The sequence below is a fragment of the Drosophila elegans genome, unplaced genomic scaffold, assembly GCF_018152505.1.
Source record: "Drosophila elegans isolate 14027-0461.03 unplaced genomic scaffold, ASM1815250v1 contig_149, whole genome shotgun sequence".
Lineage (NCBI taxonomy): Eukaryota > Metazoa > Arthropoda > Insecta > Diptera > Drosophilidae > Drosophila > Drosophila elegans.
Genome location: NW_024545513.1, coordinates 24,866,719 through 24,881,609, shown reverse-complemented (window position 1 = coordinate 24,881,609; position 14,891 = coordinate 24,866,719). Strand labels below are relative to the sequence as shown.

The 14,891-nt window shown below is 46.5% G+C and overlaps 2 protein-coding genes across 4 annotated transcripts; one reads left to right on the top strand and one right to left on the bottom strand.

Annotated features, from left to right (window-relative positions):
* Positions 1–1,506: 1,506 nt before the first annotated feature.
* LOC108148172 (probable ATP-dependent RNA helicase DDX10) lies at positions 1,507–4,206 on the bottom strand. The gene is made up of 2 exons (XM_017275071.2): positions 3,727–4,206; positions 1,507–3,672 (listed from the first exon to the last, which is right to left on the bottom strand). The coding sequence occupies exons 1-2, from the start codon at positions 4,111–4,113 to the stop codon at positions 1,573–1,575; spliced, it is 2,487 nt and encodes an 828-aa protein (XP_017130560.1). The 5' UTR covers positions 4,114–4,206; the 3' UTR covers positions 1,507–1,572.
* A 1,516-nt stretch (positions 4,207–5,722) lies between these two features.
* LOC108148152 (calpain-D) lies at positions 5,723–14,756 on the top strand. 3 transcript variants are annotated; one of them, XM_017275045.2, is made up of 9 exons: positions 5,725–6,268; positions 7,229–7,869; positions 9,327–10,296; positions 10,814–11,193; positions 11,255–12,903; positions 12,982–13,488; positions 13,560–13,826; positions 13,897–14,039; positions 14,108–14,756. In XM_017275045.2, exons 1-9 carry the CDS (start codon positions 6,009–6,011, stop codon positions 14,283–14,285), a joined length of 4,995 nt encoding a protein of 1,664 aa, XP_017130534.1. In that variant the 5' UTR covers positions 5,725–6,008; the 3' UTR covers positions 14,286–14,756. The 3 variants fall into 3 exon arrangements, with proteins under 3 accessions (XP_017130536.1, XP_017130534.1, XP_017130535.1); XM_017275046.2 differs by lacking the exons at positions 7,229–7,869; positions 9,327–10,296 and having other exon boundaries at positions 5,726–6,268; XM_017275047.2 differs by lacking the exons at positions 11,255–12,903; positions 12,982–13,488; positions 13,560–13,826; positions 13,897–14,039; positions 14,108–14,756 and having other exon boundaries at positions 5,723–6,268; positions 9,327–9,676; positions 10,814–10,922.
* The last annotated feature ends 135 nt before the right edge of the window (positions 14,757–14,891 follow it).

The window sequence follows — 14,891 nt, the reverse complement described above, 5'->3', positions numbered from 1 at the left end:
ATTTTAAAGCAGTAAAGCTGCGACGACTTATTCGATCGTTCTTATGGCAGCTTTATGATATCCTTAATAACAACTGGAATTCTAAAATAATAAACCATAACTATATGTTGAATTATTATACCGTTGCAGAGGGTATTATATTTTCAGTCAGAAGTTTGCAACGCAGTGAAGGAGACATCTCCGACCCTATAAAGTATATATATTCTTGATCAGCATCACTAGGCGAGTCGATCTAGCCATGTCCGTCTGTCCGTCCGTTTATATGCAAACTAGTCTCTCAGTTTTAAAGCTATCTGCATGAAACTTTCCCAAAAGTTGTATTTCTATTGCAGGTAGTATATAAGCCGGATCGGACGACTATAGCATATAGCTCCCATAGAAACAATCGGAAAAATAAATGAAAAAAAATATAACTTTGCTGTTTTTTAATTTTTTGTTTAGTTCTTCGACATTAAGTAATGGTTAAATATTTCCGATTTACGGTTTAAATTTCATCAAAGTCGGACGACTATATCACATAGCTCCCATAGGAACAATCGGAAAAATAAATGAAAAAAATAATAACTATTCTGTTTTTTAATTTTTTGTTTAGTTCTTCGACATATAGCAATGGTTAAATATTTCAGAATTATGGTTTAAATTTTATCAAAATCGGACGTCTATATCATATGGTTAATAAAAATATATAAAATAACTATCAAATAATTCAGCTGCAAATCATCCTAGCTTCAATGTTTTTAAACATATACGAAAGTAAATCATAATTTTAATGTTTTCAAAAATGTTTAATTCTTGAAATAGCTGCAAGGGTATATGAACTTCGGCTTGCCGAAGTTTGTTTTCTTTCTTGTTTTCAAATCAATTGAATAACAGCGAAGGTAAAACTATAGGAGCTATATGATATAATCGTCCGGTATATATTTACCCATTGCTACATAGAAAACAAATTTATCAGATCCAAACCCGATTGTTTTCTGGTGTTATATTTATAATAGTCGGAGAAGCTATAGCGATACTTATTTTATATCCTGTTATTTCAAAAAAAAATAGCATTGACCAATTATTTTGTCCACATATTGTATTTAATTTATTTTTTTTAACTCGTTACACATGCGAAACCCCTTAATAACATATTTTCCCTAAAAACAATTCTCTCAGGAAACCATAATGGCCAAACCACGATTCAACCATATATATATGGACATTAATAAGACATTCCTACACATATTAACAAAAATTAATGCAATTTAATCTAAATAATATTCTAGAGCAGAACTCGCCAAACATTCATACAATGTCATGATAGCCCTGCATATGTTTCAGAGACAAAACACTTTAATATTTTCAATCGGATACGTTTGAATCTCTATTAAGGTCATATGATCATTAAAATAAGCAGGTTTTACCCTAAGTTTGTATTGCCTCATGAAACATAAATTATTTGCTTTTGTTTAGTTCCATTAATCATAAAATCATAAAATTCGTATCAATTAAAACAAACGTCTATTAAATTACAAATTATTATTAAAAAAATAATTGGCATTAATTTATTTACACAGTCGGGCCCTTAACTTAGCTACCCAAAAGACTGGCCGCAATGGCCTCCGTGTCCATTAAAGTCATCTTATCCGTTAGCTTGGACTTTTTGTAGGCGGGCTCCTCATCGGAGCTTTCTTCGACGTTGTCATCGTCATCATTGTCGGTAGCATCGCCTTGCTCTGATTCAGATAAAGACTGCGCACCCGCATCCCGATCAGACGTATTAGACTTATTTCTGTAGATTTTGTCGGGATCTGGCAGCCACGAAAGGTCCACTGAATGGTCACTCTCGCTGTCAGCATCTTCGGCATCTGCGGCATCATCAGCATCTTGGTCCTCCTCCTCGTCGCTTCCCTTGACCTCTTCTGTCTTCTTGCGCAGCTTCTCCCGCTGCAGTTTGTGTCGTTTCTTGACCAGCTCCCGGAATCGCTGCTTGTCGTACTGATCCTCCTCGGTTAGGAGAGCCTTGGACAGCACCAGATCTATGCCTCCGTCGTCGTCGTCTTGCTTTTTCGTTCGCTGCCTGGCACTCAGCGCCTTCATTTGATTGCGATCATCCGCCACCGTTTCGCCCTCGTCATCAAACTTGAGCTTGGAGTTCACCTGCAGGTTCTTCTTTAGAGCCTTCTTGGCCAGCGAGGCCTTGGTGACCAGCTTCTCGCGCTTGGGCACCACCAGAGGGGCCTCTGGCTCGTCCTCATTGCCCTCGTCTTCGTCCAGTTTTACTGGTTCTCCTTCCACATCGTGATCCTTGCGTTTCACCTTGATGAAGTCTTCGTCATCACTATCATCTTCGTCTTCGTTGGCGCCGCCAAAGCTCTGTTGTTTGGTCATCTTGGGGAGAACTGGATTATTCACTGGTGGGACATCTCCCTGTTCCTTCTGCAGCTGCATCTGTTTCTGCCGCCAGAGGAACTTTTCCAGGAAGGGGACACGCGGCGTAACTGCCAGGCCCAGCGACTGCGCAAATGCATCCAGATCTAGGCTAAAGACGTTAAACAGCCGCTTGTTGCGCATCAGGAAAACGGACTTTATGTAGGAGAGGAAGGCACGCTGAGCGGTGGCCCTCAGCTCAGGGAATTGGGCCAGAAAGGCTTCGATCTTGACGCGCGGCGAGAAGAGCTTCTTTGGATCGATTTGTACGCAGCGGATGTCAATGTTCAGCTGCTCCTTGAGTGCACCAATCATGTACTCTTCCTCGCTGGGTGTCAGAACCAAAAGACACTCGCCGCGTGTCTTATTTCGCGCCGAACGACCCGCTCGATGGATATACTGCGGGACATCCTCCGGACAGTCCAACTGCACCACCCAATTGACGGCGGGGAAGTCCAGACCGCGTGAGGCCACATCGGTGGAGAACATTACCACGTGGCTCTTGCGCAGGAAATCCTCATAGATGGCAATGCGGCGATCCTGGTGGAGGGTTCCGTAAAGAGCCAGCAGCGGGCTACCCGGACGCAGTTTACAGAAGATCTCGTACAGATACTTGGCCTGCTTGCAACTGGACACAAACACAATGATCTTTTGCTTCAAATGGTTCTTAATGAACGACCACAGCATGGTGATCTTGTCCTCCAGGTTCAGCACCACATAGCTCTGCTGCAGCAGCTCGGGCACGGCCAAGACAGCGGTGCTCGGACCTTTCCTGGAGCTCGAGGGTTCTTCGCTTGGCCTTGCCTCTCCATAGCCGACATAGACTGGATCCTTTAGATTGAGCCTTGCCAAATCCTGCACCGTATTCGTTTGCGTGGCCGAGAAAAGCAGCGTTTGTCGCACGGGCGGGAAGTTTTCAATGATGGAATTGAGTGTCTTCTGGAAACCCATATCCAAACAACGATCTGCTTCGTCCAGGACCAACACCTCCATAGTGCTCGTATTAAAGAGCGGATTCTCGTCCATGTGCTGCAGCAAGCGGCCTGGTGTGCAGATGAGGATATTGCACTGGTCCATGCGCGTCCGCTCGAACTTTAGGTTCTTGCCGCCGATGATGAGGCCGGCGGAGAAGTCGTGGTGCTTGCCCACCTTCTTGAGGGTCTCGAAGATCTGGTAGGCCAGCTCGCGGGTGGGCGATATAATAATGGCACCAACTCCATCGGTGCGCGACCATTTGTTCATAAACAGGTGTTCCAGAACCTGCAAGAGATTGGGGTGTTATATACCTTCGAATGCTAAGGACTTCCCACTTACGGGTATTAGGAAGGCCAGTGTCTTGCCACTTCCCGTGACCGCCGCGCCCAGCACATCCTTGCCCTGCAACGCGGGTCCAATGCTCTCCCGCTGCACCTGCGTGGGATGCACAAACTTGAACTCCGCCAGCGCCTTTTGGGTCTTTTTGGACAGCGGAAACTGAGCAAACTTCTTGATGGCAGGAGCATCTATTTCTGCGTACTGGGCCTGCAGCTCTCGAATCTCAGCATCGGTGGCGGCCAGCCGGGATTTGTTGAACTCCGGCCGCGGACGCTTCTGCTTGTTGTCCCCGCCTCCACGGCCACCTGGTGCTACCTTGCCCTTGCCTGATCCCGGCTTGGATCGCGGACCCGGTCTTCCCGGTCCCTTCGGTTTTTGTCGCTGCATTCCCTCTGTTTAGTGGCCAAAATGGATTGAACTCGATCCGAGTTGAAAGTTGCACGCGGTTGCTATTATAGGTGGACGCAAAATCGATTTTTAAATCGTGCGATGTTTTTAATCAGTATGACATATCGATTTACTGTCATCTCCATTGGAAATCGGTGTGACCGTACTTGCAGTTTAAATATACTGCTACAAAGCGTTATATATTCTGATACGATTTCCAAATGTAACGTAAAATTAAACTTAAGCAATCTAAAATTCCGAATCGTTGAGCAAATCATTTCAAAAGCTAAAAATATATTTAAGATGATCAACCAACAGAAATTTAAGGTAGGCCCAACAGCATATGATTATGCTGTCTAAGCATAGTTTTCCACTACATCTATAGTCCATCATCTCTGGTAATTGCGTTAATTTAAATTTATGGAAATCACGTTTTTTTGTCTGATTATATCTCTTGCAATAAAATAATTTAAGAATGATTTTTGCGATTAATAAGTCTTATAAGTCTTCTTCATGGTCAAAGTTGCCTTCCTAACTTAAGCAGTAGCGAATATGCGCATTTAAATTTTTAAAATCAAACAAACATATTTTCTTCCATAAACATTTTTAGAAATAAGAAGACCATGTTTCTCGTAGCTGTTTTGGCTTCTCGGTGACGATTCACAAACTGAGCTAAAACCTGTTAACCTCACAGACCCAGACGCTAACCTATTCGCGTAAATATTCAATAACAAACGTTTTTAATAATTTGCAATATCAATAAGAAGCGTTTTTAAGAAGTTTGGTTGTCGTGAATGTTCCATCTTCAAGATAAAAAAATCAAACTATTTTCGGTTTTCAGACGTGCATTTTTTAAGAATTCATTTATGTTGTCGGAACTTCAGTTTTAGCAATTTATTAAAACTTTGTCGAGATCTAGCATCTATATAAGGAAACCAATACCTAAACATATATGGGAACGTAAATAATAATGGCATGAAAAGAAAAGAAAAACGTTATTTACAATTTTAAGAAAACGGTAGCATACAACAAAATTTGGAGTATCATTTTTTAAATCAGGGAGTCCATCAGCAACCGAAATTCAAGGTTTGATCTCTGAAGGATTTCATTGACTTAAATTTATAAGCTAGTGTAGTTTGAAATAAATAGGCACCATCAATTGCGGGTGCACTGTTTTTTAACCGCAACTTAAAAGTACCTAGCTACTTTTACCTAGGTACGTACCGAGATATAATTTCGTGGTACTTTTTACCTTGGCTGTTCCCAAGTCTACCTCTTAAGATACTACAATATTTTAGTTTATTTTGTTTTTGAATTTTTTTAGTACGAAATAGTACATTTTCCAATACATGCGTAAAAGACTAACAGATTTCTACCGCAACTTTAAGTTTCGACAGAGTTTTTTTTTACTTGTCAATGAAATTTGTCTTTAGGACAGACATTTTTGAAAAAAAAATGTTTCTCTCACAATTAATACGAACCGAGAACCCAAATTATGCATATTCTTAAAGTGACAGTTGCGTCATTTTACAGCACTGGCTATGCGGGGAAACACAACTGGGTTGCCTAGACAGCCCTGTACGACAGGGTCTCACACTCCGGCAACCCTGTCTTGCAGGTGTTCGCGCACGTCGACAACCCTAGCGGCAACAGTTAAAAAATGGTGTGAAACGGCGACGTCTCCGCGGCGTGAAACTGTTGGAAGCCATCGCTTGGTCCTCGTTTTGGTCCCGGGTCTTGGTCCTCCTTTCGATCTCCATCTCCGCCCGGTCACCAACTCACCATTTCCATTGCCAGCTCCACATCCACTCCCCCGCCAGCCAGCCATCAACAACAGCAGGAGCAACGAGCGACGAGCAACTCCAATCTCGAAACTCTTGCAATTCCCCTGCGAAATGGGCACCATCTCATCCGTACTGCAATGGTCGTGCACCAAGTGCAACACGATCAATCCCACGGAATCGCTCAAGTGCTTTAATTGCGGCACTGTGCGCAAGGTGTTCCCCCAACAACAACTGCAGCAGCATCAGACGCAGCATCAGCATCGCAGGCTCGCCGCCTCCTGGACAGCTGATGATGCACTGGAGCAGGAACAGGCTGAGAAGGAGCAGGAGAGGGACAAGGACAAGGAGAAGGGCAGGGCGGCGGTTGCCAGGTAAGCGGAGCGGTCGCCACAAAAACAAACAGCCTGTGCCAGTTCTGTGACGGTGTGTGTGTGTGTGTGTGTGTGTGAGAGGGCCAGTGTTGACACTCAAGTGGAGGACAAAAATTGTTAGCTAAAAGTTTATCAAGCATGCCATGGAAATCCTTAAAATCCCTACAGATTTCAAATAACTAGTGTACCTAAAGAAGTGCAAAACAAAATTTCTAAAAAATACGCACATCATGATGCATACTTTTAAAACAGTTTTTAAGTGAAACTGCTTTATATGTCAAAAGATCAAACAAAAAAAAAACAAAAGGGAAATGTTTTTTTGAGCTGGTTGATATTCATTACAGCTTTTAGCAAAAAGGACACTGATTGGTGTTGGTCTTTAATTATCCAACTGCTAAAACTTTGAAGCCAAGTTTCTGGATTAAACTCAATGAAAACTATTAGGAAACACAACCTTCTAACTTAATCTTATAAGCTGTTCAAAATTAATTTTTTTTTTAACGAAAGTAAACTTAGAAACGATAAATTATAATTCTCTTTTACTGAGTTAGCCTCAGATAATTAGTGAAGAATGTAAAACCAAGCTTTTGGAGCTAAAGTCTCAGCACTGGCAATTGTCCCTAAGCATGTGTGTGTGTGTGTGTGTGTGTGTGAGAGAGCATGTATACACAGCAGCGGCAGAAGCAACAACAAAACAGCCAAGCAGCGAGAATTGGGGAAAATCGATTTGGATAGAGAAGCATTGTTTACAAGTTTATCGATTCGCCAACTCGCTCGGCGAGCAGAACAGCAGACCAGCAGAACAGCAGAATAACTCCCGAGGCGAACGGACGAGCGAGCGGAGAGTAGGAAAATGGCCAGTCATTGAGATAACCTTTGCGGTCAGAAAGACGGGAACACCACACAGAGTCCCATCCGAGCGCCGACAAAATCGAAAAACCCCATTTACCTATTTTGCAGGAGCGAGTACAAGCATGTCTACAAATCCCTGCTGCGCGGATGCTTGAAAAGGCCACAACGAAACAGCCAGAACCTGCCAGCCAATTGTGTGGACTGCGAGGACACGCGCAAGTACATCAAGAGCTCCATCGAGCTGTACCGCCACTTCTCGAATCCGGCCCTCAACCGCCGGTGGGTGTGCCACGCCTGCGGCACGGACAACAGCTCGGTCACCTGGCACTGCCTCATCTGCGACACGGTCAGCTATCTGGCGCCCATCTACAAGGACGCCATTGCTGCCGATCGCGGCCAGGAGCTGGCCGGAAGTCTAGGCAATCGTGGCGAGCTGCTGGCAGCGGACCACCCACATCATCATCACCACTACCTCCATCAGGAGCTGGAGGATCATCAGCATCATCACCAGCATCATCAGCATCACCAGCATCAGTTACATTCCCAGCACTCGCACAAGAGGCACCTCAAAGGTAGATCTGTATCGGGATCTGGATCTGGATCGGGGTCTGGACTGCGGCGCACCCAGAGCCTGAGCACCGCCATCGACAAGAGCGCCTCCGGGCGCAGTTGTCACATCTGCTATGCGAACAACCAGAGCAAGGACATCTTTAATCTGCCGCAGGTCAAACCAGCGCCGCAGCTGACAGGTGCGTTTCACAGCTGATTGATTGAGGGTTGTAATAGAAAAACTTGACGAAAGTAAAAATTAAAATATAAAAATAGACAAGAAAGGGTCTTACTTCGGCCAGCCGGAGTTTATATACCCTTGCAGATATAAAATCAAATTAAAAAAGTCTTGTTCTATATATCGACTTTATATTTCGATTGAATATTTAATATAAGTTGTAATCTTTTGATTTTTATTAAATTTAACTTCTGTTTCTCGAGTCCTAAAAATAATTTCTCTCAAGCTATAAGAACAACATATTGCTTCGTTTGTTATGCATTTTTAGATATTCTCGTTGGTAAATATAGGATTAAGTTTTCATTTACAAATTTTAAATCGTACTTTAATGCGGAGTAATGCGTATATAACTTTTAGCAACGTAGTAATTATTTTTTTTTTTTTAATTTCCAATTGCGGCGGATAGAACAGACTGAATAAATAAAGCTTAAGAAAAGAATAAATGTAAAGAACCTTTATTTTATAATTCACATTTTTATATTGTTGATGTGATGGAATGTTCAAAAACTCAGTTCAAGTGCAGCACAAGTTAAAAGCGGTATAAACATAATAGACATATGCAGCTTAAGAAAATAACAAGTTTGTGATCAAATATTGGTTTTATATAGGCTAAAGACTAAGTTCCAAAATCGAATTAAAAGTAGTGTTCAAAATGGCAGTTCAAGAAATCGTTGAGTTGAAGATAAGAGTACCAATGACTTTTAATAACGGATAAATACATGATTAATGTTTCAATAAACCAAATAGTGTAACCATTTACATTTGTCTAAAAGCCTTTTGCTCTTATATAATTTAATGATTTAGCTTACAAGGCCCTAAAAATTTAAAATGTTAAGGTTCATATTTCAAAAGTCAATTACAATATAAGTAGACTTTATTTTGGTATAGCAAAAGTCGTATTTGAAGGTACATAAATAGTATTTGTACGATACAAATTTCCTTCACTTCTTCATTTCAAAGATGATAAAAAATTAGTATATTTAATACATTCTTTGATTTGATATGTTCTTGTAATGGATTTGGCTCTTAACTTCATATATTTAATTTCTTATTTCCAGAAATTATTTAATTAATTTGTATACAATTTGTAAATACAAATCTGATAAAGTTAAATCTTTTTTTCAATTAAATGTAAGACTGTTTTCATGGAAGCTATATCATATAGTCGACTGATGCCATTCTGTCCGATTGCAATAGAAAAGTACTTTTGGGAAAGTAGCACGACTCAGCTGAATTACCCGATTACGAATATAGATACGTTACGACCATTTTGTTATAGAGAAAAAGGTATATAATATATGTGAAAGTCAGGGTCGCACATTGAGTAAAATTGTAAATTTTCCCAAGAGTTTCTTGGTAACCATTATATTAATACTAATACTAATACTTGTGCGTCAATAATTTCACTCTTTTTCTCAGGGATTCCACCCGTGGCCGCCTGCAGCAACTCCCGCTTTGCCATCGCTAATGACACGTTTTGCCGGCGCAAACAGAACAACAATAACAAAAACCAGAACCACAAAGTTGTGCGAGAAAGCGGAGCCAGACGAAAGTACAACTTCACCATCACCACGCTCTCCCGGTCCGCGGCCAAAGATGCCGGCCAGGGCCAGATGAAGCCACTTCGTCAGCCCCTTAATCTGAATCTGAATCTGAATCTGAACACGAATCAGAATCAGAATCTCCAGCAGGATCAGCAGCAGCAGCAGAAGACGACGGCGGCGAATCCGCAGCAGCTGCAGAAGAAGACCCAGCGGGAGCTAGCAGCAGTGAGTATGAATCCAACGCAGTTCACCATTCCGCGGAACGGCGTCTTCATAGCCGTCAACGAGTGGTCGGAGCCAACGGCCAACAGCTCCTCCGGCTCCTCCGGCTCCAATCATCACCATCACCATCACCATCACAGCAGCAGTAACAGCAACAGCAACAGCATCAACAACAATAGCAGCAGTGCCAGCAGCGGCAACAAGTTGTATGAGAACGAGTGCGTGGCCTTGGCCCAGCAGCAACTAAAAGCAGCTGCCACCCAGGCGGCACAGGCAGCCGCCACGGCGGTGGCCATCGCTAGCTCGCCCTCTGGAAAGGAACCACCGCCACAACAAGCCACCATGCCCATCTATGCGCAGGTGAACAAGCAGCACAAGCTCAAGAAGAAGCAACAGATAGCCAACGAAACGCAAACGAACAACAATGGCAGTGGGGAGGCCACGGATGCGGTTAGTGACTCCCTCACAGGATTGAGCACTGGCATTGGCACTGCCACTGGCACTGGAACTAGCATCAGCACCGATGGCAGCGGCGAGGCCAGCGAACCCGAGTCGCAGGTGGAGGAGCACTCCATCTATGCCAAGGTTTGGAAGGGACCACGCAAGGCGACCGAATCGAAAATGTAATTGCCAGCGAGCGGGCGAGGGAGTTTAACCCAAACACCCACACCCAACCAACCTCCTATCCCATCAAACAAAAATGCATTGGTTTTCGCCGCTTATCAGTTAATTAGTTCTTTTTTGCTGATAATTTGCGTGCCGCTTAGTCACTAGGGCTTTGTCTTTATATTTGGTTTACTTCGCTTTTTCCGGATATCGGCTTATTCTTCTGTTTGTTATAAGTTCTGTTTTATTTATTTAAGCAAATTACCTAACTATTTGTGTATTATTTATATGACTTGCTGACTTGCTAAGAGGTTTTCATAACGTGTCCAAGGAAATTTTCAAAAGTTAAAATTGTTTAGAGTTATTATGAAGAAAGCTTGTGTGTTTCTATTATTATACCAGTAATGATAACCTGTGTGGCAAGTCAGCAATAATTTTCATCACTTATGATTTTGTTTATCTCCCGTCTGAATAAGTTTTGAACTTGATTGCATTATAATTGATTGTTTTGTTTTGCTTTGGTTTGGTTTGCAGTACGCATGACCCAGGGAGCAGCAGTCGCCTCACAGTAGCCACATCCGCTGCATCATCCTCTGGAGCGGCAGGAGTCGGAGCAATAGTTGCTGCGTCAGGAGCGGGAGTGGCTCCCACTCGCCACGACAATAAAGCACATCTGGGCAACAGCAACGGCAGCCGCAGCAAGATGTGGACATGCGTCAAATGTTCCTATGCCTACAACCGTCTCTGGCTGCAGACCTGCGAGATGTGCGAGGCCAAGCCGGAGCAGCAGCAACAGCAACTCCAGCAGCAGCAGCAGCAGCACCATCTGCAGCAGCTGCAGCTGCAGCAGCAGCAGCACCATCTGCAGCAGCTGCAGCTGCAGCAGCAGCAGCAGTCGCAGCAACAGCAGGCAGGTGGGTTTTTTTTTTGCATTTCGTGTAGCAAAATCAGAGTGTACACAATGCTCGTTTCCAGAAACCACCTCCCGTGACGAGCCGTGGACCTGCAAGAAGTGCACCCTGGTCAACTATTCGACGGCAATGGCCTGCGTGGTCTGCGGCGGCTCCAAGCTGAAAAGCATCTCCTCCATCGAGGACATGACGCTGCGCAAGGGCGAGTTCTGGACCTGCAGCCACTGTACGTTGAAGAACTCGCTCCATTTGCCGGTTTGCAGTGCCTGCAAGTCGCACCGCCAGCCGCAGCTCTCGATTGCCATGGAGGCAGTGCGGGAGCGACCGGATGGTCAGTCGTACGAGGAGCAGGATGCCGCAGCCGCAGCCGTTGGGGGAGGAGTAGGCGGCGGAGGCGGAAGCGGAAGCGGAGGCAGCGGAGTTAGTGTCCACCAGACAAGCGCCAGCGAGGTTAAAGCACCCACAGCCTTAAATCTCCCACTGGCCTCGGTGGCGTTGCCCATGCCGCTGCTGCAGATTCCAACGACGTCGGCGGCCGGACTGCGTGGCTCTCGCAGTCCCTCGCCCAGGATGCAGCCACTGCCCTCGCTGCAGCAGCCGCAACAAAGGAGTTCCAGCTCTTCGGGCGCCGTACCCAAACGGCACAGCACCGGCGGCTCAATTGTGCCCAGGAACATCTCCATCGCCGGTCTGGCCAGCTACAACCTGCAGCAGGGCCAGGGCGTGGGCTCCGCATCGGTGGTGTCCGCATCGGGAGTCGGGGTCGGTTCCAACTCCAACTCCAGCTCCAGCTCCAGCGCTAGCTCAAAGAAGTGGCAGTGCCCGGCGTGTACGTACGATAACTGTGCCGCGTCTGTGGTGTGCGAAATATGCTCAAGTCCGCGTGGCCTGGCCAGCGTGGTTTTGGGCGAGGCCTTGGCGAGGAAGTCGATTCGAGTGGCCCTCACCCCGGCGGATATTCGGCAGGAGAGCAAGCTGATGGAGAACCTGCGGCAGCTGGAGGAAACCGAGGCGCTGACCAAGTGGCAGAACATTATCCAGTACTGTCGCGATAACAGTGAGCTCTTCGTCGACGATTCCTTTCCGCCGGCGCCAAAGAGCCTGTACTACAATCCGGCGGGCGGAGCGGCCGAGGGCAATCCCGTGGTGCAGTGGCGGCGACCGCACGAGATCAACTGCGATGGAGGAGCGTATCCGCCGTGGGCGGTGTTTCGCACCCCGCTGCCCTCGGACATTTGCCAGGGCGTCTTGGGCAACTGCTGGCTACTCAGTGCCCTGGCCGTGCTGGCGGAGCGCGAGGATCTGGTGAAGGAGGTGCTTGTGACGAAGGAGATATGCGGTCAGGGCGCCTACCAGGTGCGCCTCTGCAAGGATGGCAAGTGGACGACGGTGCTGGTGGACGATCTGCTGCCCTGCGACAAGCGGGGCCATCTCGTCTACTCGCAGGCCAAGCGCAAGCAGCTCTGGGTGCCGCTCATCGAGAAGGCGGTGGCCAAGATCCACGGCTGCTACGAGGCGCTGGTCTCCGGCCGGGCCATCGAGGGCCTGGCCACGCTGACTGGAGCGCCCTGCGAGAGCATACCGCTGCAGGCGAGCAGTCTGCCCATGCCCAGCGAGGATGAGCTGGACAAGGACCTGATCTGGGCCCAGCTGCTCAGCTCGCGCTGCGTGCGCTTCCTCATGGGCGCCAGCTGTGGCGGTGGCAACATGAAGGTGGGTTCTCCATAGCATATATAATATAAGTATATATTCTCCAATCATATAAAACGTTAAATACCAATGCAACCGAAGGTGGACGAGGAGGAGTACCAGCAGAAGGGGCTGCGGCCGCGACACGCCTACTCGGTGCTCGACGTGAAGGACATCCAGGGACATCGGCTGCTCAAATTGCGCAATCCGTGGGGCCACTACTCGTGGCGCGGTGATTGGTCCGACGACTCCACTTTGTGGACGGACGACCTGCGCGATGCCCTAATGCCCCACGGCGCCAGCGAGGGCGTCTTCTGGATCTCGTTCGAGGACGTGCTCAACTACTTCGACTGCATCGACATCTGCAAGGTGCGCTCCGGCTGGAACGAGGTGCGGCTGCAGGGCACTCTGCAGCCCCTCTGTTCCATTTCCTGTGTGCTACTCACCGTGCTGGAGCCGACGGAGGCGGAGTTCACGCTCTTCCAGGAGGGGCAGCGCAACTCTGAGAAGTCGCAGCGCTCGCAGCTGGACCTGTGCGTTGTGATATTCCGCACCCGATCTCCGGCGGCACCGGAAATTGGTCGCTTGGTGGAGCACAGCAAGCGGCAGGTGAATATTCGTTGTTATACCTCCTCTAATTACATTGCTATTGCTATACCGAAATGGGTATCGCTCCACAGGTGCGCGGCTTCGTGGGCTGCCATAAGATGCTGGAGCGGGACATTTACCTGCTCGTGTGCCTGGCCTTCAACCACTGGCACACGGGCATCGAGGATCCGCACCAATATCCGCAGTGCATCCTGGCGATACACAGCTCCAAGCGGCTGCTAGTGGAGCAGATTAGTCCCTCGCCGCACCTTCTGGCCGATGCCATTATAAGCCTGACCCTGACCAAGGGTCAGCGGCACGAGGGGCGCGAGGGCATGACCGCCTACTACCTAACCAAGGCAAGTGTTTTCAGGCAAAACCAAGGAGCTTGGGGATTGGTAATACTAACTAAATCGTATTCCTGTGCAGGGCTGGGCGGGTCTGGTTGTGATGGTGGAGAACCGGCACGAGAACAAGTGGATCCATGTGAAGTGCGACTGCCAGGAGAGCTACAATGTGGTGTCCACACGGGGCGAACTCAAGACGGTGGACTCGGTGCCGCCGCTGCAGAGGTGGGTGCTCTGTTTCCTGCCCAAATTGTTTATTTAATCAATTGTTTTATTGTTTATTGCGCGCATAGACAAGTGATCATCGTGCTCACCCAACTGGAGGGCAGTGGCGGCTTCAGCATCGCCCACCGGCTGACCCATCGGCTGGCCAACTCGCGCGGCCTTCACGACTGGGGACCACCCGGTGCCACCCATTGCCCGCCCATTGAGAATGTGCACGGGCTGCACGCCCCGCGGCTGATCACCTAGGACGGGACTAGGATCTCGGCACTTGGGATCGTTGAATGGCGAAAGATGGGGAGCGACGGCCACACACATATTCCTTTCGATGCGTCTCCGCTCATTTCTACCCGTACTCTAGTCGATGTTTTGTAAACGTATCACATCACAGCAAAAAAAACCAAAAGCTAAAACCAACAAACCAACCAACAAAACAAATCATATTAATGTGTATAGATCCGTGCAGATATGATATATGTGTTTATTTACTAAGGCGCATTCGGAAAAGCGGAGCAGATCGGTTGGGATACGGCGGAGACTGGAAGACGATATCCGGAGTCCCAGGATCTCGGCACGATTCCCTCGAGATCAAATGATATATGTTTTGATTTCGGCGCTGATGATTATGGATTATATAGATATGTATTGTGAATTTAAGTGCATCCAATATTAATATGTGTATTGTTTTAAAAATAAAGACTACAAGTTATAAAAGCCAAATAAGTTGGAGTAATTAAATATTTTTAACAAATTCCGTTTATAAAACTTGGAGTATGAATACATATTTTTAAAGATTTTTCAAAATGGCGATGATCATGATGAGCTTATGACATATCTTATATAAGGTCAAGTAAA